At 39.8% G+C, this 25883-nt stretch overlaps 1 protein-coding gene across 1 annotated transcript in view; it reads left to right on the top strand.

Annotated features, from left to right (window-relative positions):
- The window catches only part of Scel (sciellin), a 100336-nt gene that overhangs the window by 63815 nt on the left and 10638 nt on the right, over positions 1–25883 (top strand). Inside the window, exons 17-25 of the mRNA XM_032917686.1 lie at positions 1067–1126; positions 5704–5763; positions 6959–7018; positions 8881–8931; positions 10364–10426; positions 15661–15720; positions 15857–15916; positions 16045–16101; positions 22837–22899. Coding sequence (XP_032773577.1) covers positions 1067–1126; positions 5704–5763; positions 6959–7018; positions 8881–8931; positions 10364–10426; positions 15661–15720; positions 15857–15916; positions 16045–16101; positions 22837–22899 — 534 coding nt within the window. The remainder of the gene's footprint in view (positions 1–1066; positions 1127–5703; positions 5764–6958; positions 7019–8880; positions 8932–10363; positions 10427–15660; positions 15721–15856; positions 15917–16044; positions 16102–22836; positions 22900–25883) is intronic.

Genomic DNA, 25883 nt, shown 5'->3' with positions numbered 1-25883 from the left:
TCTCAGTGTCTAATACTGAGTTACTCTTCCGTTTGATTTGAGGTATTGATTTCTTTTGAAGGACTGATAAGAAACAATTTATCTAAAGAATGCAGCCTTGACATAGTTTCTGAACTATGTAATTTCCAGGATGAGAGAGAAAGCCAAGCCAACTGTGGCTAGGACTCCCTAAGTAATCTCTTCTGAGGACGGATGGTGGTTTTAGCTGGCCATGGAGGGAGAGGCTGGGACAGAGCCTGGAAGGGAATACGGATCCACTTCTGCTTCACCTGTCCTGGGCTACGATACAGCCATCTTACCCAATCTCTACTTCTACTAACCCCACCCCACCCCCAACTGCCTGCTTTGAGAATAGCTCCCCTGGGTTTTAATGGGACAGCAATAGATCCACTAAGTGAGTTACTATGTTTCCTACTCAGAGGCAGAAGATATTTAAAAGGTTAGAACGTGGGCATGATCAAGATGTTTATATAAGGGCATGCATGCTTTTTTAGTATTTCCAATATTGTTAAATTATTATGTGTTATCAATATTTTCTCATTAGTAAAACAAACAAACAAACAAAACAGAGATCGTACCAATTTGTTCGGTAGCAATTTGTATTCAGTCCGTTCCTAGTGGAAACCCTCATCTAACTCACCTGACGTCACTGTGTCCCATTAGAAGCCATCTAACTGGATGGACTGAAGACAGGGCTGGTTTTGTTTAGTGAGAAGTCTCATGACTACTCACATTCAGGGAACAGAACAGACACTACATATGTGTGTGTGCTGTTCGCAAATTAACAGCCGTAAACAGCTTCGGCGTGACATATGAGAACTGTCCTTTACACTTAGAACTTTAAATGTTCACACTGCGGTGGAGAACTTCTACATTGATCACTCCGTAATATCTGAGCTACTAGTCGCTTGATTGGTGTTTTATTTCCATGACATTGTTTTTTTTTTTTTTTCTCGGAGCTGGGGACCGAACCCAGGGCCTTGCGCTTGCTAGGCAAGCGCTCTACCACTGAGCTAAATCTCCAACCCCCAATGACATTGATTAGAACTCATTTTCTTTTCCAAAGAAAACAAGACCTTGGTGGACTGATTAACGTGAACCCGGAAACAAATAAAAGTATGAAGAGGTAAGACGCCTGATGTCCGTGTTCACGCCTGAAAGCTAATGTTTATGTTTGGGATAGTGAGTTGATGTTCAGGCCTAAGCCGCTCATTTATCCTCTCAAACACATTTTACTAAGCAGTCTGATATCAGTGATGCACAACATCCTTCAAATTTTGTTCTTTGGTGACGTTCGCTATCTGGTAATTTAAAGAAATTGTGAGACAGTCGTAACTAAGTTTTTCAGCGATATCATTTCTCTTCGTATTAGCGCATGTGTGCGTGTGTGAGTATTTTACCCATAAAAGTGTGAGAGGTTATATTAGTAGAGGCATACATAAAAGAACATATGTGTATATAAGTGTAAAATGTGTACGAATGCGTATGTATGTGTGTGTATACTAGAGAGTGTGCGTGTGAAGTGTATTTGAACTCGTGGACTTGTGGCTGTGTAGCTGAAGATGGTGTATCAAACGATTGCATGTAATCTTTCCCCTGGGTTAACTCAGTATCTGATACTGTTTATTGGTTCTGAGACGTGTCAGCAATGCCCCAGAGGCTAAGCTGGCAGAGCAGAGGTTGTTGCACGTGCTGCCAAGCCGCCCTGCTTTTGGCCATGTGGCACAGTCAGAGGCACAACCACCCAGTGAATAAGGCAAAACAAGCAAATCTTGCACACTGGCTGAGAGGAAAGCACTGGCCTCTTTGGGTCCGTATGTGGTGCAGGAGGATGACTGAGGTATTGGTGTGAACAGGAAATCTGGATCCCTCCCCCCACACACACACAATTCAAATTCAGCCTCTGGCTAACTGCGTCACTGGCCCTGCTTACCCAACGTCTTAGTTACTTTTCTACTGTTGTGATAAGGACCAAGACCAAAAGCAACTTGGGGAAGAAAGTGGTTATTTCACCTTACAATTTTGTATGACAGCCCATCTCTAAGGGAGGTCTGCACAGGAGCCTTGAGGTAGAAACTGGTACAGAGGCCATGAGGGAGTGCTGCTTACTGGTTAGCTCCTTGTGGCTTGCTCAGCCTACGTTCTTAAACCACCCAGGACCACCCACCCAGGGGTGGCACCTTTTGCTTTGGGGTAAGGGTATTCACATCAATCATCAGTCAAGAAAGTGCAACGAAGGTTTGGTCACAGGCAAATCTGCTGGGGGCATTTTCTCAATTAAGGTTTTTTCTTTCCAAAGGACTCTAGTATGTGTCAAGTTGACATAAAACTAGCTAGCACACTCATCTGCCAAAGAGGAATCATAGTACACTGTACTCAGCCCATACTAGACACAAACAATGAACCAGAAGTCAGTGTTAGAAAAACATTCAGATTAATTATTGTTTATACTGGGCTAGGCAGTCTACATATATTTTAGTTTATCTTGACATCCAAAATTATGTTCTTATTTAATATTTACTAGAACACTTCAAATTGTGACCTATTATTCTTTATATATTGAAAATGGATATGTGTGTACATGGCTAAGTATACATATGTGTATGTTTTGAATACTTGCTTGCATGTGTACATCTCTGTATAAGCACACATGTATGCTTGCGTGAGCGTGTGCGTGCGTGTTTGTGTGTGTGTGCACACATGGAGATATATGCCTGTGTATGTATACAGGTAGACATATACATGAATTTGTGCATGTATATATTTTTACAAGTGAATTATTACATATATAGATAATGGTTGTGTGTTCATGTATGTACATCCTGTATATATACATGGACATATGTACATGTGTGAACACATGTGATATATGTGTTCATATTTGTATATATGAGCTTTCTATGAACTTTTAAGGATAGTACTTTTAATTTATGTTTTATATAATAGTACTTTATAGATATTTTAAATATAAAGGTAGGGGCTCAGTCAGTAACAAGCATGAGTTTAAGTCTCAGCACCTTGCAAAATTCAGGCTTACACACAGCACAGTCCTGTAATTCCAGTCCTAAGAAGGTAGAGATAGGAGCTACCTGGGAATAGCTACCCTGCTAGTCTTACCAAATTAGTGAGCTCTGCACTCAGTAAAATGTCCTTGTCGCAAAAAAGAAACCAACACAAAGTGATATAGACAGCAACATCTGGTGTGTACATTTACACATTCATGCATGCTCACCACACACACACACACACACACAGAGAGAGAGAGAGAGAGAGAGAGAGAGAGAGAGAGAGAGAGAGAGAGGGCAAGCTTCCTGGTAGGATGATGTCATACAGGTGAAGGCAGGTACAAGACAGAATGAGGCCTGTCATTGGACAAGAAGGAAGGAGGGGTGGGAGAAAAGTTTTAGAGCGAGGAGGAGAGCAGGAAAGGAGCAGCCAAGAGAACACGGAGGCCGATGTTAAGATTCCTCTCTGCACATTTACAGGTTGTTATGAATATTCTTAAGGGGTGGATGTGTACAGGGCTTGTGGGCAATTATATCTTACCAATTGGATCAGAGGTTATTGTGTCGTGTGTTCTTTCATGTGCCGATTTAAGTTCAAGAGAGTGTGTGGTGGCTGGAGACACTAGGCCGCCACAGAATTGGGATGTGTATGTCTGGCCTGGCAGCAACCTGCCTTGGGAACTGGATGGGTAAAGAGATCGTTGCAAGGCTCAGAGAGAGGCCATCGGCAGTGTGATATGGGATGGAGCAGAGCAGGTGAGACGCTTTGCTGACTGAGATGAAGGTATCTACCTGATACCTTGGGGCACTACGGTACCAGACCTAGTGCGGGGTAAAAGACAGCATTTTATTTTTTATAATTTTACAGCAAAACTTCCTTCTTCATTAAAAAGCTTTCACCGTTTTTCTATCTCAGGTGGAATAGAACTTTAATGCTTAGAGACAGCCTTTTAAACTTTCTCAAATCCTATCAAATAAACCTTACATAGTTCAGGTTCATTCTTGACTTCTTTTCAAGTCATTTTTTTTTTTTTTGACTACTGGATGTAATTAAATTACACACCCTCACTTGTCTTCGGTACTACAAACACAAATACTCTTTTTAAAGCTCAGCATACATTAGTTAACTGACAAATTATAACATTCACTTAGATGTTTGTGTCTTGCCTTTCCTCAGTTTGGAATGGAAGCTTCAAGTAGGCTACTTCTGTGTCTGTTTTGCACACAACCATCCCACCACTTGGCAGAGCCTAGTTCATTGGTCTTTGCTATGTGTGGACTGCAAGAATGTATAAATACTGATGATATATACACCATGAGGCAATGACTCAATCAGTTAAACTTCAAATAGTATATCACTAAAATTAGATTACCACATTATTTAGTTTGCTTGTCTTTATTGAGCTTATGCATTAAGAATTTAAGAATCTTAGTACATTATGGGATTTGTTCAATGTTTGAAGAGGCTGAAGTCTTCATGAGCAAACTCCTCAACCAACACTCTCCAAGTTGATCCTGTTGATCATGTTGTTACTTAGTCAAACACTAAAAGTTTGCAATTGTATCCTGAGACTTCTTTTTCCTCTAAGACCATGTGACTCAAATTCCATAGGCTCCGTTTAGGTGAAAAAAAAAAGGGCTAATCTGGAGTAGAGCGGTTGCTCCTGTGGGGTCAATTGTTCCATGGTTGTCATAATGACGGTGTGGTGTGCATGTTGTCTTTGCATGTTTAGTCTGAGTGTCACATCCTGAGACTTCTGGATGAAGCAAACAACTTGGGTCAACATCTGGCTGTTTCTGAATTCTGTACCTTTGATGTGTGAATGAAACCTCAGAGACGGCTTTGTGGGGTCATCACGTGAGGAGAGAGGGTAAAAGCTTCCTCCTGAGGAGGCTCTTCTCCCCATGTGGCATTCTCTGTAGATCAGAGGAGTGTTTGCTAGCGAGACTTGTGTGAGAAGCGTATGCATATGCAATAAGAGAGGCATCGCTCCATTAAGATCAGAAGCAGGCACCCAGTCAAGGCCAAGAGCAAAGTGTGCACGTGTTTTTGGTAGCTATGGAGTTCACGGTCCAGCTAAAATGGCGTACATTCTGTATGTTTCAGAAATCCATAGGCTTTCGCTTTCTTATTGTTCGTTCCTAAAACAATCAGGTATAATGTGTCTCGTTCTAATGAGGTATAAGCACCAGAGGTAGATACCACGTTCTTTATAGCACATTTCAAACAAACTGGTACATTTGTCTGAATGTAGTTTTGTAATAGAAAACTTACCAGTAAGTGTTAACAAAATAAGCATTTAAGAAAGTTTGTTTCACACATGTTGGAGGTTGCTACCAAGAGAGAATGTTCTACGAGACGAATATATGAGCTAATTAAAAACTGTTTCATGTACTTGGCAGTGGTTAACAGGATACCATTAAATGCACCAGAATACAGAGAGCTCTAGTGAAAATTCTCTAGTATCAAATGTCTGCATAAGTCTCACTCAATGAGTTCTGAGATATATATACATGTGTGTGTGTGTGTGTGTGTGTGTGTGTGTGTGTGTGTGGTGTAAATCCTTCCATTCATGAACAGTCACCTTTAACTCATTGTGATCTCAATGAGTGTTTATTCTGTTTTTGAGCCTTAAATAATAGTTTCATTCTACTGAAGCTCTACCATTAACCACTTCATTTCTTCAATGTTTTAAAGGGGCCAGAGCCTTGAAAATCTTATCAAAGTCACTCCGGAAGTAAACAGAAGTAGCAAAGGGTAAGAGAATTATGTCTTACCTCTCCTTTCCTGTGTTAATATGTAGCTCTTACAAAAGGAATGGCTGGGACACTCAGGCTGGGCAAACATGAAGCTCGTTGCTTAGTAGGTGGGATTCTGAGCAAGACCCATGGGACTGAGCTGTAGCTGACCAGTCACAGTGTGAAGATCACGTGCTTTTCCTGTTTTTGGTAGCAGGAAGCAAGAAGGATCAAGCGCAACAATGGTTATAAGGCCTCTTTGAAACAAAAGTGCTGCAAATGGAAATTATTATCAAAACACCATTTAGTTTGCAGCTACAGGATCACTATGAATGCTTCTGGAGGAAGACTAAGTTTTTGGGTAAACAATTGCCTTGTTCCAAAATAAGCTAATGAAAGAAAAATCTCAATCGCGCCCCAATATTAGGGTTTGTTTTGAGAAGAAATTGAGAATCAAGCCAGTTTACTGATGATTTGTATAAAGGTTAAAGTTTAACAACCATAAGCTGAAGATTTAGACCAGTATTGATTCCTGTAAAAACTTAATAGTAAAATTAATCTTGTGGACATGCAGATTCATAGGATTCAAAGCAAAATGGCCAGTTGATTTCATTCCATTTTTACTGAGTGGGTTTTTGTTTGGTCTGTTTATTTAAAGTTCCAAAGATCTTAGTAATTTCATCAAGGTGAATACAATAGCAGGAAAAAAGACTTCGAGAGTAAGAGTTAACATGCTCTTCTGTTTAGCTTCATGTTAATCAGTGTTTATAAGTTGGCTGATCGCAAGTGAAAGTGATAATTATGAGAAAGTGCCATTATTGAGAGAGTAGAGAGCTTTGCCTGTTAATTTCTAGTGCAGCGAAGGTCCTTTGACCGCTTAGGTCTAAGTTGTTCCTTAATAAATATTGAAAACATTGTTATCGGTTGGGTCCTTTTAGTGGAAGAATGGAGCAAGCATGGTAGGCTTGAACCCAGAGACATGAATCTAGATCTCTCTTCAGACTAGTCAGTCTGTTTGGGCTTTTCATCAAACTGAAGAACTGGGGCTGCCTGTTCATTGGACAATTCCAGAACCAGTGCTATCACTAAATTTCAGCAAAATAGCTGGTGTCAAGGTTTTAGTAAATATTTTATAATAAAATGTATATCTGTTTTAACAAATCACTTCAACCATCTGATGTAATTGATATGGTTATTCCTTCTATATTCTTAAGGGGTCAAAGTCTTGACAATTTCATCAAAGGGATTCCTGCAACGGACAGAGCTAATCAAGGGTAAGGCTTTCAAAAATGTATCTCTCTTTCTTTCTGACTCACTCTTAAAAATCAGAGAAATTCTTTATACTGTCCTATAGACATCTGCTAGAAGGGATGAAAAGTGAGAAACAGGTGTGTCCCCCACCCATAGACTGGTACTGAGACCCCTGCCCAGGTTCCCTGCATATGGACTGTGGTAGAGACAGGACTTCCTCAAAATACAGTGATGAACTCATTCCAGTGCAACATTTGTATTCCACACTAATGGAAATGTCCATGGGATAAGGCAGCATCCTAAAAAGATCTTTTAAAACCAGGTAGCTGATGTAGAAGTCTGGAGACGACAAAAGGTTCTTCGGTCTCCCTTTATTCCCGTTCATCTCTTTGTCTAAAACCCAAACAGTTCTGAAGTTAGGAAGTCATGTGTGTGTGTATGTGTGTGTGTATGTGTGTGTGTGTGTGTGTGTGTGTGTATGTGCGCGCACGCACGCGTGCGAATGCATGGGGGTGAATGGTGTGCACATGCGTTTATCTGTCCTTATATGTATGGATCTATGTGTGGGGCTCCTACATGTATTGTCTGTATGCTGAAGTCAAAGGTTGACAATGTGTCTTCCCCAGAAGCTCTCACCTTAAATTATTGGAGCAAAGTCTCTCACTTGAAACCAAAGTTTCTTGGTTAGACTAGTCTAGCCTAGAGTTTAGCTTACCTAGTTAGCCAGCTATGGAGGAATCTTCTGTCCTCTCCAGACCTGAATTACATGAGTGCTAAAAATCCAAGTTACAGTCTTTACTATTGTGTCCCAAATGTTTCCCAATGACCTATGTCCTATTCAAGGAGACCGTTAAAAAAAAATCACATTTGGTTCATTGAAAAAAATTTTAATATGTTATTTATCTTTCATATAGAAAGAACTTCCCCTGTGACATACCATGTCAAGTAAACAAAGGAATATAACCAGACCATAAATATACATTGCTATATCAGTTGGATTGTGTTAATATGAATGGTTTATAGATATATGCCTTCTTTGTGATCATTTCCTGTGTCTCTGAATAGGGATGCTGTTTTAGAGTGTGTAGTTATATAATAAAGCTTGTGTAGACCAGACCAGAAGCCAGCAGCTTTTCTCAAAGGTCTAAAGAACAAGTAATCAGGTCTGAGAAGCCCAAGCAATCTCCATTTAACCACACAATCCTGCCACTACTGTGAAAGCAAGTAGAAAATACCCTAGTAAATGAATCCGAGTGTCTGTGTCCCAATAAATATGTATTAGAAAATTAGCATGCAGGAGGAATTTAACCCAGGGGGCGTGGCTTAGTCAGTGGAGATCCCTAGCCTAGACAGTATTGGAAGGGAGAGGGGACTCAACCCAGAATGCAGTGGAGCAACTTCTTAAATTCATCCAGCTGCATAAATGATGTCATCGTAGTGAGGCTGAACTGAAGATGTCGCCATCCTGAATCTGAATCTTTAGTGCTAAGTTGGGCTGAGATTTCACAATGCCACTACGGGTAAAACCTTATTGTCAGACACTGAATTCAGAGACCGAATAAATACTTTACAGTGGAAGTAGAAAATCTACTACAGAGCCCCACAGCCCCTGCTCAGAATGACTGTTCTAACTATTAGAATACTAACTGTAGAAAACTCACTGTGGTATGTTGACTTTGTGTCTGGCTAGTTGTGTGTGTGTGTGTGTGTGTGTGTGTTCATTTGCAAATTTTATATAACAAAGTTTATTTTTCAGAAGGGGACTCTCAAGTCATGCTGGAGTTTTCAATTACTAAATATCAGTTTGATTTGATATTCAGAGGGAAAATTATAATACCATTGTTCTTCGATGGCCTTGTTAGATATTGCAATGTATTATTTTCAGGAACCAAGGCCTGGACAGTCTTATGAAGGTGACCCCATCAGCAAACAAAAGGTGAGTTTTGGGAGATTATTGATTGATATATTCTCCAATTTATGTAAAAAGAGTAGGATTATTTGGCTAAAGATGTTTCAAAGGAGGGGATAAAAAACTTAGAAGATGATTTTTGATCTTAAACTGCTAGACTGGGTTGGTTTTTTGTTTTTTGTTTTTTGTTTTTTTTTTGTACTGTTGTTTCCATTTATGTCACTATAATATTGTTTAAGATGAAAATCCTGATGCTAATTCTGTGTAATTACTGCTTGAGAAATTTCTTGTGACACCATAATCACACAAGTCAGTTAATACTGCCAACTCTTTTTTTTTTTTAAAGATTTATTTATTTATTTATTCCACGTATGTGAGTACACTGTCACTGTCTTTGGACAGACCAGAAGAGGGCATTGGATCCCATTACAGATGGTTGTGAGCCACCGTGTGGTTGCTGGGAATTGAACTCAGGACCTCTGGAAGAGCAGTCAGTGCTCTTAACCACTGAGCCATCTCTCCAGCCCAATACTGCAAATTCTTAGTTAATAAATTGTAAGTGTATAAGAACGAATAAACTGAAGAATATCCGTTTGCTGCTGACTCACAATCACAAGGAGTAATATTTAAATATAATAAGAAATTAATATTTCTTGTGAGAACACTGGCAGTGTAGCAGGTTTATACTTAAGTTAGAGTGTTTTTACGTGACGCTGAGTTTACTTCTGGTTGTGAGAAATGAAGTCCGTTTACATACTGGAGCAATAGCTAACGAAAGCATGTAGGAGACACTCCGACTTCTCACTCAAAAAGCTCCTGTGAGAACCATGTTGGTGCATGAAAGGGGATACTGCAAACGTGTGGAGGAGGGAGGAAGTCAGGGAAGAGCACAGAGCTCCCGGGCAGCTGTCCTGAGCTCCACCTGAAGGACACCCAGGGGAAGGAATGAGTGAGCGTGCTGCTTGGGGGCTGTGTGATCAAGTGTGATCCCATTTTTCTTGGGGATTTGGCCCCAGGGTGTGTCTTAATCTTTATGAAACTCTTCTTTATGAAGGATGGTCCTATCCATCCCTGTACTCTGAGAACTGAAGGGTTCAGCAGAGGTTAGAGTTCAAGACCAGCCAGCCTATTTCTCTTCAAAGGAAGTAGGGAGACCCTATCTGAAAAACAAAACAAAAGCCAAAGTAATTAATGATCTGAGGTAGAAACTGTATCATTGCACACACACACACACACACACACACACACACAAATATACATACACATATCTCACATACACACTCACACATACACATACACACACTCATCTCACACACTCATACTCACATACATCCCTCATACACACTCTTGCACACTCACACACAGACATTCATAAACTCACACACACATATATTCCAACTCATACACACACTCATACACACTGATTTCTTACTGTCTTTGACCTTTTGTTTTGTTTTAGCAATCAACACAGTCTTGATGAACTTGTTAACATAAGCCCCAAAACTGTCAAAACTACTACTGGGTAAGCAAAATTATTATTTTTTTGCTTTTCTTCTTAACTAAACATCACAAATATGAATACCATAATCATTTTATGAGAAAATTGGATGAGTTCTTAAATGCCATCATTATTTTTATATGTACCAAGACAGTTACATGTTAATTTCAGTATTTAGACATAGCAAGACACAGAGAGATGAAAATTGTATATAATGGGCCTTCTCTTAGTCTTAAGAAAAGCAATAGGTGGGAACAATGAAGAAGGGAGGTGGGGTGATGGCTGGGCAGAGACTAACACTATTCGGCTTGTAAAGCATTAGTGCTTTTTTTCCTCATGATAAAATGTATTAATGATAACTGGAAATGTACCCAGAAGGCTCATTCGATCCCTTGTGAGTGGTGCACTTACTTCTTTGTGGGAAAGTGTTTTTTTGGGGGGGGGTGTAGAGATTTGATGTGGCTTATTGGTCTTTAGAGGGCTTAGGCTTACAAAAGGGATGTGAATTAAATTTAATAATTCTTCAAGTAGTGCCTCTAAGATGGTTAAATGCATTTGTCTCTGATTATGTACAGTTCTCATTACATATGTATTTTTTTGTATAAAATCTTAGGACTATCTACAAAACTTCCGTTTCAGGTTGTGTTGGCGCCTCTAAAAACTGTAAAGCTTTAGAGATGGAGTGGAGGAACCCTAGAAATCTTAGCCCAGTCGATAGGAACGATTTTGAAGAGCTCAGTACCAGGATGCTGCTTTGTAGAAGGGACAAGAAGGACTTCGAAAGGTTAAGCAGTTTAGCCAAGGTCACAGAGAAAACTAAGGGGAGACAGATAGCGTTTCCATGATTTCTGAGGCAGTGAATAATTACCGAGCACCTCCTGGGTTCACAGCTATCACTAGGTCTCATTTGCTCGCATGTTCGGTATAATTACAGGCCGTGGACACCAAAAAGAGAATTCGGTCGTCATACTCGATCTTATAAAGAGCAGGCAATTAGCATAGATTAAAGCTAATTATGTACCAGGGGCACAGAGATGTTACTTTAAGACAATAATAGGTTGTCAGTTTAACAGATTACATTTAGGAGCCCCCCATATACTGGTGACTGAACATAGAATGTATTGTCACTGAGTTGCATTTAAAAGGAAAAATGAAAGGAAAATGCTCTTGTAATAACATTACACCCAGTACCATTTGTATTCCTGGGGTCGATGTTAGAGAGGACAGAGCTGTAGGCAGTGTCTGGCCCAAGCTTGTCGCTGACACATCACTGAGGGTTGATCTCAGAACATTCTGTCTTCTAGAAATAAGGTCCTGTGGTTGCCTGCTCAAGTCTGTTCTTTACTCTGTAGCACACAGACTTTAATCTTCAGGTAAAGGAGGGTTCACTAAATGCCTCAGGAAATCCAGGAGGGGACAAAGATAGGATCATGGCTTCTGTTGTGGGACAATGGGAAGTGCCCCTCAGTGGTCTGACAGAGTCACTTGTAGGATCGCATATGGATGACATTACCACAAGTGTGCAACACAATACACTGCAGAGCCTCACCCTCCACAGAAATAAAACATAAAGACCTGGTGCTCCACCCATTGGTAGCACAAATCATGGACTTGAGTAGGAAAGATGTTACATTTTCCCAGGATAACGTAAACATTGAATTCCTTTGTTTGAAGGATTTGGGCCTGGGCAGTGTTTCCAGTTCCTATTTCTATTAGCTGAGATAAGTTGCCTCTGCCAAGCATTGAGAGACTCCAGCGCCATCGCTTAGATCCTGGCTGTGGTGATGATTTCACACAGTGTTGCCTTTTTAAAAGTAGTGGTAGCACATGGCCTGTCTTTGTCTGCTGGGCTTTTGTTTCTCAGACTTTGGGTATGCTCCTTATTAAAGGGTTTATACCTAATTTAACAGGTAGCAAACAGCAGAAGAATGAATCAAATAGAAAATATTCACGTTCTAATGTAGTCAGGGCATTCCACTCCCCCCCCCTCCCCCATCCCCCCTCTCCCCCTCCCCCCCCCCCCCCCCCCCCCCCCCCCCCCCCTCCCCCTCCCCCTTCCTCCCTCTTCATTTCCCTCTCCCTCTCTCACTCTCCCTCTCCGTGTGTGTGTGTGTGTGTGTGTGTGTGTGTGTGTGTGTGTGTGTGTGTTTACACTGGGCTTCATATAATACTGGTTCTAATAGAATATCATGGTTTTAGGCTTTTAGACAAACAAGACTGTTTTGTGCTCAGTGGAATATGTAGAAAAAGAAGCTTTGACATTTGTTTTTGCACTTCCTGTCTTTATTCTAAATTATGTTTTCGGACAGTGTATGCAGTCACACCGAAATCCATTTTGACTGATCTTAAATGTAAACAAGCTGTGACTTTTAAATGCACGCTTCCCTCTACAAGGTTTTATCCCTTGTTGTTCCATTTTCCTCTTAATATATTAAGTTCACTTGGTTTTAAACGCTTCCATATTTGTCATCGTTTAGACTTAACAGACGTCTTCCAGCCTTTCTCATTTAATCTTCATAGCAACCATTTTGTAACTAAATGGTTTCAATTAATTTATCTTGAGGAATTATGTTTTTAGTTGTGCTCATTTGCCAACCATTTTTTCTAATATATTGATAGATTTTTTTTAAAATTGAAAATATTATTATTGAGGATAACTCAACACATTAAAATTTCAGGTTGAGATTTCCCATCCCACAGGGAGATCTTAGAACTCTGGGAAGATGGTTTCCAGTGGTGGAAGCCGTGATGAACACACATGGAGAGGAGGGGGAGGGGAATGTTTCCTTCCTTTAGACTTTGTTGGTGACTCACCGCTAAGCGGCTCTCTGTCTAGCTCTGTAGAAATCATCTTGATAGTAAAATACTCCTTTATATCGGTGTTAGGGGAAAGGGGACCCAAGCAAGCTGCTGCCCCAGATGGTATGGGAAAAAGATACTGTCCGTCGCTCTTGGAATCTTTTGCCATGGCATGTGACATGTGTTTCTCTGAGTATATATATTATAAAATGTTAAGAACAAATGATCTAATTAAAGTAGGCAAATGAACGGGATAGATACTTCTGAAATGAAGTATGAATGCCCAATAACACAACAAAGAAAATTATAAGTAAAATGCAAACTAACACTACTTTTGGATTCTACTGTAGTCAAAATGGCTATTATGAAAAGTAAAATAAATTGAGTCACTAAACCAAAATCATAAACAAACAAACAAACAAGCAAAATACCAAAGTGCTTGTAAGCGTAAGGGGCAAGAGCAACCATTAGACACTATTTGTGGGAATGGAAATTAGTCCAGACATTATGGAAGTCATTATGCTCTTCCTTCAAAGAACTAAATCAGAGCTACCATATGACCCAGTTGTCCCACTCTTGTGCATACACATGGGAGGAAATGAAGCCTTCAAAAAGGACACTTAATGCAGTGCAGTGAGGTTTATATTATGATGACTGAAGAAGTCAAAAAAAGAAAAAAGCCAAGACAAAAAAAAAAAATAGGAGAGTGTAGGAAGATTTATACCTTGAAGTAGGTAAGGAAACCGTGGGAGTCATTTCCAAAGCAAATGTTCCCTTAAATGAAGAACCATGTTGTTTAGAAAGCATCTGCATATTCACATGGAGGATCACACTGAGGGCAGACACTTTGCCAAGTGTGCTTAGTACAACCGGAGCATTGTTGAGCAGTCTTGGTTTCAGGTCATAGAACTTAAGAGAGACAGATGGTGGATGGAGAGTCTTCTGGGCACACTTACCTTATTTCCCCAAATGTTTTAGCAAAGGTCAACAAAAATGATACACAGAAGGTGTCTTAGTTAGGGTTTTACTACTGTGAACAGACACCGTGACCAAGGCAACTCTTATAAGGCCAACATTTAATCAGGGCTGGCTTACAGGTTCAGAGCTCAGTCCATTATCATCAATCTGGGAACATGGCAGCATCCAGACAGGCATGGTGCAGGAGGAGCTGAGAGTTCTACATCTTTATCTGAAGGCTTATAGCAGATATTGACTTCCAGGCAGCTAGGACTAGGGTCTTAAAACCCACACCCACAGTGACACACCTACTCCAACAGGGCCAAAACTTCTAATAGTGCCACTCCCTGGCCCAAGCATATACAAACCATGACTGAAGGTATATGAATGTAGACACTTGTCCCCTTGTCCCTAAGGGTGCTGCCTCCCTCACTTAGATCCTAACTGGCACACTCATGTTTACTAGGACATTGTTCCCAGCAGCTAAGATATAGCCTAGCTGCCCATCAACAAATGAATGGATAAAAAAATAGATTATATATATATATATATATATATATATATATATATGTGTGTGTGTGTGTGTGTGTGTGTGTGTGTATTATTCAGTCATGAAGAAGATCAAATTATATCTCTTCTAGGAAACTGGCTAGAATTAGAAAGTATCATGTTAAGTAAAGCATCACAAATGAAGAAGGACAAGTCATGCATTTTGTCTCATGTAGAAACAAAACCCTTCAAAACAAAAGAAAAGTCACTGTCAGTAGAAGAGGGCTATTAGGGAAGGGAAGGGGGATTCAGGAAGAAGAGAGAGGGGGAGCACATTAAGAGCAGGTAGACGAAAGGGCGATGTGATCAGAACATGGTAAAAGAAGGTATGAGAAGTCTCGAGGACATTCATTGATTTATATGACAGTATGTGCTAATAATCATAACTAACAAGGCTTAGATGGATACTTTAAGTGCCTACTCCCTAGACCTCAAGACAAGGAGCTTGAGGATGTAAGTCCAGAGAGGTGAAGACTGGTTTGTAGTTGAGATGACAGTCAACCCATGGATCCTTGGAGGATGGTGCTTTATAAAGTGAACATCTAATCAGGGTTTTGATGGCTTGCTGGACATCTGTTTGCTAGGCTTATATTGCTTTGCTTTGGGCTCCTAATTTTAATATTGATATAATCTTTAAAATGACAAAGGCTTGAGGATCAGTTTGTGTCTTCATACTGTTAAAACACTAATGTGCAAATGTCAGGTCTTAGAAAACTCTGTGGAGGGCTGAAGGTGTACACCCTGGTAGATTGCTCTGGTAATAAAGTGTACAGACTCAGGGCAAGTTCTGAGCATGATTCTTCCTGCCCTGGGGTTAGGCGGGAAACACCATTGCTGTTCTTGATCACAACAGTATATCACATACTATAGCCATTTCCTCCTTTAAGGGCCATTTACGATGGCCCTAAACCCTACTGCCTCTAATCCTTAATGCTTCTTTTTTCTCCTCAAAGACACCAAGATCTTGATAAGTTCATCAAAGTCAATGCTGATGTTCTTACGAACCACCAAAGGTAAGAAAATATTTTTAATGAGTTTTGATTGGGAAGAATATTGTTTCATTATTTCAAGTAAAGTTGAAGCTTCATCCTTTCTAAAATAGCTTTATTATTAACTTTCTTCTTTACTTTTCTATTATTCCACCAACAGGAACCATAATCTAGACAACAGCATCAGAGGGAATCCTACAGTGAACAGATGCGACCAAAGGTAGTAAAACTAAAGCGTTAATTCACATTTCAGCTGTTTTCCTTGTGGGAAGTATTTACTATTGCTGTATTGATCTAGCATGACCAAATTACCATTACTAACCCACCCCCTTTTACAATTTTAAACAGCCATGACTTGGACAATCTTATCAAAGTGAAGCCTTCTGCTATCCGAAACCCAAATGGGTAGGTAACCCTACCTGACTGATTTTCATGTATTCCCAAGGCCCCAGGGTAGGAATTTTCTTTCTTTGCTTTTTGAAGAAGGCTTCCGGTTTTCTTTAGTTTACAAAGGACCCATTTATAACCTGTATGTCTCCTTCTTGAGCCAATGGCTTGGTTTCAGAGTGAGTTCTGGGCTTATGTGTACCAAGACAAATAATAAAATCTAAGATTTATTCCCTAGAGAAAAATAAATAGAGTTAACAGGAAAAAATATTTTGAGGAAATTAAAGCAACATTAAGGGAAAGGGTGATGTGATTCTTCAAAAAAAAAAAAAAAAATCCCAGAGCCTCAGCTTGTCAGTCTCTCAAACTATTTCAGCACATTGTAACTTCAAGCTTACATCTTGAGTTTTGAAGTCACCCCCTAATGTGCTATTAAAGTAAAATTATACTAATTTCCTCTTTCCTTTCTTCTGTCTATCCTCTCTAAGACACCTTTCCTGCACAGCCCCTTTCATGCTCTGTGGCTGTTTCTTTTCCTTTACTATTGTTATGTACACATATGCACTTGTATGTACACCTATGTAAATATAACCTGCAGGAGTCTACTTTCATTGTTCACATGTATATAGTTCCAGGCTGATCACTTTGGATGATCAATAAGCTAGCTAATTCCCAGGAGAAGGGAGAACCCTCCCTTTCCCATCAGGCATTGGTTTGCTATAGTTCTGGTCTAATGGTACAGCCCCATAGGATTTCTCCTTCTCGAGCTAGCACATCTGTTTGCATTGCCAAGGTTCTAGTCTTATTTGCGTAGCCATTTCTAGGACAGACTGTCTCACAGAATACTTCTTCTTACAATCATTCTATATAACTTCTTCCATGACCTTTCATAAGCCACAGATGCAGGAGTTGATAGAGATCTGTCTACTAGGAGCCCTGCAATTTGTTGATTTCTGCATTATGTCTAGTTGTGGTTCTCTGTGATAGTTGCCATTTGCTGTATGAGAAACTATTTTGATGGGTGTGGGGGCTACGTTTATCTGTGGGTATAAGGATAAGATTTAGAATGTAGGAAGGGATTATTCTGGTCCAGCAAAGTCAGGTAGTAGATTATTTTCTAAAGTCCATGATCACCCTAGCCCCAGGGAGATGTATAGGTTTCTAGTTCCAGAAATTACAGAATGGGCCTTATCAATAGAGTGGGCTCCAATTATTTGGGTGGATTTTTCTTCCTATCAGTATCCATTTGTGGAGATTACCAGTCATGATAGCAATAGATCTAACAGCCATGTTATGCAATAACTGATTGAGGAACATGCCTTCCCAACCCCCACTTCACCCCTATTTCCGTCAAATGTGTTGTATCGGCAATGGTAACTCTTACAAGAGTCTTGTCTTTGGTTTTGCTGCAAGAGAGAAATTTTACAAAGGGTAGCTTTTATTTTAGCAACTTCTTTTCCAGAAAGCCACAGCAAGAGAACATTTTTCTAAAGCAAATATGATAAATACTTTTTTAAAAAGGAATTCTTTTTTTTTTTTAAATTCAAGGTATCATAGAATTCTATGATGGCAGCTTGGTTGTCTTAGCTAACCTGCCTGACTCCTCTTTAGCAGTTTCCCAGATTCAAAGATAAACAGCCAAGAATTATCACGCAGCAGACGAACAGAAAAGACAGCCATTTTAAAAGAGTGAGTTTGTAGATTGATTCAGTCACCTGTATCTACCATATGACCATGATTTCAACATAGGTCAAGAAAGGGAACTTTTAAACACACCCTAGTGGGATGAGCCCTTGCAAAGCCCTTTACATCAGTGTGTGAGACGCCGACACTGATCAGTTAGAAGCAGGACAGCAGAAAATCAGTGCTTGTGTGTGACTCTGCTGACATTTCCAGCAGCTGCATATTTCATTCACAGTTAGAGACTGCATAGACCTCACGCATCCATCAGAAATATATATAGGCATCCCCGAGATCCCAAGAACACAGCGACCAGAATGAACGCAGATATGCAGAGAATTTCCATTTACTCAATGAGAAATAGCATGGCGTTTAGTAGTAATGTAAACCAATACTGAAGAGAGATGTCATTTTCTGTAGCTGATAAGCTGACGTTAGATGAATTATTAATGTTCTAAACTTCTGCTTCCACATAGGTATCAAGGAATACCTCATGTTGCTAGTGATGCTAAAGACTCCTTAGTAAAAAGGGGCATCATTCACGTACAGCAAAAAATAATCTTTATTTGTAGTCAGAGTTCCATTTGTCAGTATCTTTCCTGTTTGTTGACATAAACCCTCCAGGATTTTAGCCCTGTAATATGAGGATAGTTTCTTCCTATCTCCCTGCTGCGTATCTCTCATATTTCTGCTCAAGACAAACACGGTGTATGTCACTCTATTGCTTCACTTCCTGTAACCAATCAATCTATCAGTCATCACTGTGGGTGCTTCTCATAATACCCTTTCTCACCCATCCCACCCATCCTCTCTGGCCTGTACACTTTATTCCCTTTTATTGCCAGGCCAGAGAAGGTACTATGTATCCTTGGGCACCAACCTCAGTATTTCTCAAACTCTTTCTATCTACAAGGTCCTTAGAGGTGTGGATGGAATTATCTTGTTTCTTTCTTTATATAGCATAGCAACATAATGGCAACATGCCCGATACATATTAAGTGTTTCTCAAATTTAATGTGAATGAAAGGCTAAACTCAGAACAGCCAATGCTTTATGACAGTCCACCTAGGTGAAATCTATTGTCTTGCACATCCAACATTCTCAGCTCCTGTCACTGAAACTAAATAGAAGAAATCTACTTTGTTATGGTTTATTTATTTACTTGGGCCAGTGACTATTTCCTGCTTATGACAACCTCAAGGAATCTCAGTGACCCAGGAACACTAAAATTATTATTTATGTGTTATAGTTAAAATATTTAAATCATACACAAATCTATTTTTGAAGATAAAATCTTGAAGAATATAAAATACTCATTGAAAAAGCATGCTGACGTCATACCACCTGTCTATGTCAGTAAGTTAAGGAATTATGTGAGCCATTTCACTAGATGCACTCTTCTTCTCAAGAAGATTCACTTTGAGCTGAAGATCTGATGTCTAAAATCAATTTCTGTCAGAAAAGAAAAAAAAACAGTTAATTTTTTTGGTGTGGAAGCTATTTAATTTTGTAAATGTGTTGGACAGTATACCAAGCAGATTAAGTTAGCAGTGTAGAGAGAAACATATTGTACCCTATTAATAAAAGCCTCCTACATGCACACTAGAGAGGAAGAGTCACTAGAACTGAGCTCAGAACTTTCTTGCATCAGAATTTATCCTAGGAAAAGCTGACTGCTAAGTCTCTCCACATTTTCCCTCCATTGGCCCTGCAAGGGAAGCCCATATTCCTCCACACAGCAGAGAACACGTTATGCTATTACAACATGGAAATTCTTATGCTGAAAAATATGGATGTGCCTTCATATCTTAGATAACTCATGTTCTGTCATTTTAAAATGGCTTGAAAACTATACTTTAATGGCATACGTATGATGTAGCCAAGCAGAAGTCAAGTCTAGAATGTGCAAGGGCCAGGCTGGGTTCCTAGGGCCAATACAAAAATAAAAGACACAGAAAGACTTCGAGCACTGGCTCAACCTTGTAACATTTGGCTTGCACTTCTAAAAAAGAACTCTTTCGCTCACACTTTGACTCACAGCTTTTCATCTTCTGCCACAGTGTAAAAGACACCGTGCAATACATGTGATCTTAATTACAGAGCACTTATTTTTGCATCCTTTAGCTTGGGTAGTCTAAACTTTTACTGGATCTGCCGGTCGAGCTAATGCTACCCCATCAATGTGCACGACTCAAGAAAATGCAAATCACGTGCTCTTCATCACGTAGCTTCTTCCTTCCTTTACATATGGGTACAGGTTATTCAAATAAAAACAATCCGATAGCTTACCCAACCAACCTTGGTATGTGCCAACAGCTAACAAAATGAGAAAAATTATATGAAACCTCAGATGATGTAATTTCTTTGAGAGTATCTTCCTTGAAGGCATGCATAGGCTCAGTTTTTGAGTTACCTACTGTAGTTGCTGAATCTGCAAGGATCTGGCTTCCTCTGCCTCCTCCAGGGGAGCGATCCCTTTTCCTTCTCTCCAAAACTACACCCCAAAGAGCAGGAGTGAGTTGTGTAGACAGAGATGTGGTCAGCATCTGTAGCAGTCACAACTGGAATATTCTTGAGGAATTAAAGATGTCTACCCTTAGGCTGAGAAACTTAAGTCAGGACAGGCCTGTGAGGGATACCCAAGAAAACCCATATACTATATTGTTTAAACACAAACATATATTTTCTCATAATTCTAGAGGTGAGAAGTCTGAGATCAAGTCGTCTTGACAGGGTTGGTTCCCTCTTAGGCTAAGAAAGGAAGATCTCTTTCAGACTTTTCTTCGTGACTTTATCTTCCTGTGTTTGTGCAACACAGGCTTGCTGAAGTCCATATTGGGCCCTCTTTCACAGTAACTAAAGCCACAGCTCTCTTCAGTGGAACATTTGGTTACTTCAAGGTTATCCCAGTGGGGAACATGTAACTACCTGGTACAAAATTCTAAGTTCCTAACCTTCCCATATCCTGGGAGCTTGTACCCTTTCCCACTGTCTGTTTGAGTCATTACTATGATATCCCATATCTCAAACTTTAAACCAGGAAAGCATCACTTACTGGTGAAGGCTGTTAAGATAACATGGTAGCCTTTGATACCACAAAGATAGCTTTCATAATAAGTCATGGAAACCATCAGGGCTTAGGCCAATTCAAAGACTTCTGTGCATTATTAATGTGCAGGATCGACCTCACACAACTCTATCTGATAATGTGGAGGAGTTCAGTTATGAATATTATGTCATCACTCAGATTAAAACATCAATTAATATTCCTGAAATACTGTATATTTTATATAGTTTCATTAGAATATTTCAACTCACATTAAAAATATTTAAACAAATTTCTAGATTTTTAAATGGACACAAATAGGAATTTGAGTGTGAAGTTTAAGCGGCTATAGTGTGCTCTCTAATTTACATAGTTTACATAAGTTATTAATGGCTTGAATATTATATGGGAAGTATTAAATCCCTTTCCACATAAACATAAGGATATTTTATTGTGTTTTCATCCTAACGTTAGTTTTGCGAGTGAGAATCCATACGTTCATTTTTTTTGAAGGGTAAATAGTATTTGAATCCAACATTTTGAAGCAGGAGAAGGGAGAATTTTAGGAATTGGAGTTATTCCAAAGACATGAAATCTTGGGCTTGAAATAAAGATGAAGAAGTCCCTTGAGACTTTGGAATCAATAACTGTCATCCTTACATCACCACATTCTATTAACTATTTCTCATTTTCCCATTTTTACTGGTTTCATTCACGGCTTGATTATGGTGCATGACCTGTGTTTTCTTCACCAAAACCTTGGACATTGGGAACCTCATTTACAAAATGATATGTAAGGAATCACGTTCTCAAAGTAGTAAGAGAGAAAACCGGCTTCACTTGTTCTGATTCCGAAGCAAAGCTCCTCTGTAGGCTTCGGGACAAAGTCCTTTTCAAATTCATGAAAGCAGCAAACAGGATCTTTTAATGGCATGTTGATAGGCAAATGACTAACCTATCATAACATTCCAGAAGGCCCTGTAAATCATCGAAGGTGTAATATCCCGAGACAAGCTACGATTTAAGCATCTTGTCGCTACCTTTATCCTACACCTTGTGAATTTCTTACTCCGCTGCAGGGCAGAGCGTTTATATTTTTGTAATGCAGTAGTGCGAGTTAAGTCTCTGGCTAAAGCATCCGAGCACTGGTTTCATATTGGCAGGTAGTGCGGTTTCAACTCTTGGTTCTTCTGTAACTTAGTTCACTGGCTTTGGGAGATTCCCTCTGTCTTTCCAAGCGCCAGATGCTGGTCCTGCAAGATCTCCTGAGATCGGAATAAGATAGTCCACAAGAAAGTGTGGTTAGTGCTTCAGGCACACCTAGTGTTCATTCAGTGAGAGCTGAACGCTTTTTAAAAAAATAGTCACTTTACATCCGGATCACTGACGCCCCTCCCTGTCGCCACCTCTAAGTCCTTCCACCTATCCCCTTCTTCCCTTCTCCTCTGAGAGGGTGGGGGCCCCTCGGTATCCCCCAACCCTGACCAGCAAGTCTCTGCAGGGCAAGGTGTATTCTCTCCCACTGAAGTCTAGTTGGGGGAATGGATACCCACAGTCTGGCAACAGCTTTAGGGATAGCCCCCGGCTCCAGTTGTTGGGGGACCCACATGGAAACTGAACCACCAATCAAAGAGCATACAGGGGCTGGACCGAGGCCCCCGCACATGGGTAGCAGATGTGCCGTTGAACCCTTTTAAGACCGGATTTCCCAAGCTTTCTAAAGAGTGATTTCTCTCTCACTTATAAAATCCGCACTCATTTAGGATGGTAGGAGAATCAGACCCAGGATTGCTAAGGAAGATTCTCTCTACCCTTCCAGCCACACATGCATATTTATCCACAAGCTTATAGTGTGAGTAGCTCAGTGTCCAACTTCCGGTCTCCTAAACACTGATAAACTACATGTCTAAGATGATGTACTGGTTTTTTATTCATTGTAATATTTTTTTTTATTTTCTACAATTGTGTTGTAAATATCCTACACAAATATACTGTGTTTTGTTTTTATTTATTTTTATTTTCATTAGAGACCAGGACCTAAAAGGTTTAACTGAAGTAAATTCTCATGTGTCTGAAGATAAGAATGGAAGGTAAGAGTGATTGTAATTCGATTTCTTTCTCAGGAATTCCATCTATACCTGAGTAATTGCTTAGAAGATTTTTCCGGGGAGTTGAATTGCTTTATGACTTTTAAATATACACACTGTCCAAATAAGCAAAATTCCAGCACCATACGCTTAATATCTAACACAGAGAAAATTAACAATGTTCTAATTGTGTTAGAATTTCTCATCCCTGTTGCTCAGTCCTGTTACTTGGTATAAAAGGTGTCCTGAAAATTCAAAGCCCTTTACTTGGGTGGTGAGGGTTTATTTTTACTCCCTGTCGCCTGGTAGGTTTTCAGTAGTGAAGGAGGGACCCGGACTCACTTCCTTGGATAAAACCTGTTCAAAAGCACACACAGATGTCTCAGAGCTACCATGCAAAAGTCTCGTTTTGAAATTCCGTTGTACAACAGAATATAAGGGCTTGGCATTAGGAATGATATTAGGTTATAAACTTTACCTCATCATTACACACAACTTAAGTTAGGGAGGAACTGTGTACACTTCTTCATGTGTAACAATACTCTTAGCCATGTATGAAGGCCTTGAAAAATACTCATTTCCTTTTTTTTTTTTTAACTTTCCCACTGTGCCTCTGCCTTTTTTTTTTTTTTTTTTAAAGCTTTCGTGATTTTGTAAGAAATAATATTGTCGGTATTTTTGCAGAGGATGGACTGGCTAGGGAAAAACAAGCTGGCTCATTTTCCCCAAACTGTGTGGAAAACGCTCTTGAGTCTGACAGAGTTTGAGCTGCTCTGGTCCTCCGGATCATTTGTTTTTTCGTGTGACCCCATCAGAGTCTCTGTCTGAATGAGAGTGGGAAATGTTTAGTAGGATCCGTGGCTCCCAAAAACACACTCATGTGTGGGAATTGCGCAGGACTAACGCTTGACCAACCTCATTCAAACATTATTTAGAAGTGGTCAGTGTTATTAAAAACAATCTGAGAGGCTCAAAGCAGTTAAGAAACTTTCCATTTAAGTTGATTTAAGAGCGGTTCCATTTTCTGTCCTTGAAACGAGGTTTTGCAGGAAGGATTGGCTGGAGATTGGAGCTTGGAGCTCTGATGTATGAATTTTAGAGAACGCAATTCATTTGAGGATAATACTGTTTACATATTATTGACCACTCCTGTTTGTACATTTTACAAACTGATGATATTTAAGTTTGCATAGCTAAAGACAATGCAAATGCATTCGAATACCACTCATAGCCTTCTTCTTTGAAGCTGTGCATTTCTTTTTTTTTATTGGATACTTTATTTACATTTCAAATGCTATCCCCTTTCTTGGTTTCCCCTCCGGAAATCCCCTATCCCATCACCCCTCCCCTTGCTTCTATGAGGGTGCTCCCCTACCCACCCACACTCTCTCTCTCACCTCCCTGCCCTGGCATTCCCCTACACTGGGGGCATCAAGCCTTCACAGGACCAAGGGCCTCTCCTCCCACGGATGCCCCACAAGACCATCCTCTGCTACACATGCAGCTGGAGCCATGGGTCCCTCTATGTGTACCCTTTGGTTGGTGGTTTAGTCCCTGGGAGCTCTGGAGAGTCTGATTGGTTGATATTGTTGTTCTTCCTATGGGTTGTAAACCCCTTCAGCTCCTTCAGATATTTTTCTAACTCCTCCATTGGTGACCCCATTTTCATTCTAATGGTTGGCTTAGAGCATCTGCCTCTGTATTTGTCATGCTCTGGCAGAGCCTCTCAGGAGACAGCTATATCAAGCTCCTGGCTGGGTTTGGTGACTGTATGTGGGATCCATCCCCAGGTGGAAACTTCAGTCTCTGCTCCACACTTTGTCTCTGTATTTCCTCCTGCGAGTATGCATTTCTTAAGTTGAACTTTATAGTGTATATCATGTCATTTGTGTAGAATTAATTTTTACCTACTTACTGCTGCCAAAGTTTGAAACCAGAGTCTTATGAATTCTAAGGAACCACTAAGTTTGATTATTCTTCAACAATTCTAAGCTAGTTTATTATTCTTGGGATGACATAGCCTAATAAAACCCATGAGAAACCCGTGATAGTTTTGATCCCACCTTTTCACTATGTGCTATAACTTGAAAATTTACTCACAAACATCTCCATAAAAGCAAGATGCTCTTTAAAGATAAGCAAATGAAAAGTAACTTATTCTAGATATGTTCATTACAAGCACAAGTCCCCACAAACTTTCATTGACGTAGAAATGTGTACACGTGTTTAGAATCACATGAACGTGATAACTTTAAATGTATGATGTTATGGCCTGATACATTTAAAATCAACGCATCCCACATCTTTGTAAAGTCTTGAACAAAATGGAGAGAAAAGTCATGCTAGCCTCAATTCATAGCTTCATACTTGTAAATTTTAGTGTATATTTAGCCAAGGCTAATTTTTTTATAGTTTAAAATGTAAGGTACCTTCCTCTAATATTTTTATCTCATATAGTTTCATTTTTTGTGTGTGTCAGAGATGAGCTATTAATACATCTTCCTCTTTAAAAGTTATATGGGACAAGGTGGGAGAGATAGCTCAGTAGTTCATAGCATGTACTTCTTTCAGAGGACCAGAGTTCAAGTCCCAGCATCTACATAGGCTCACAACTGCCTAATATTCCAGCTCCCAAGTGATTCCTGTCTCTGGCTTCTGTGGGTGCAAGCACTCAAATGCACAAAGCCACCCACAGACAGTGTGTTTGAAAATAAGGCTTAAAGAACATCCGAACTGTAGGTTTCCATGTCTTTACTCTTGAAACTTACCAACACAGAAGAGGAGAGAAATTGCTATAATTTTCACTATTTTTTTTCATTGAGAGTTTCCTCCATTCCTTGGGAGAAAGTGAATGTGTTTGTGCTCTGTTAAACATGATGACATTTTTAGATCAGCAGAAATCTAGGTCAGACTTCTGCAGTCTTCAAAGTATTACCTTTCATTAAAGCAAAATGGGAACTGAAACGGCTCAAACCAACCCTTGGGTC

Source organism: Rattus rattus, chromosome 12 (assembly GCF_011064425.1).
Source record: "Rattus rattus isolate New Zealand chromosome 12, Rrattus_CSIRO_v1, whole genome shotgun sequence".
Taxonomy (NCBI): domain Eukaryota; kingdom Metazoa; phylum Chordata; class Mammalia; order Rodentia; family Muridae; genus Rattus; species Rattus rattus.
Note: the sequence above shows the minus strand (reverse complement) of the source record. Positions and strands in the feature narration are given on the sequence as shown.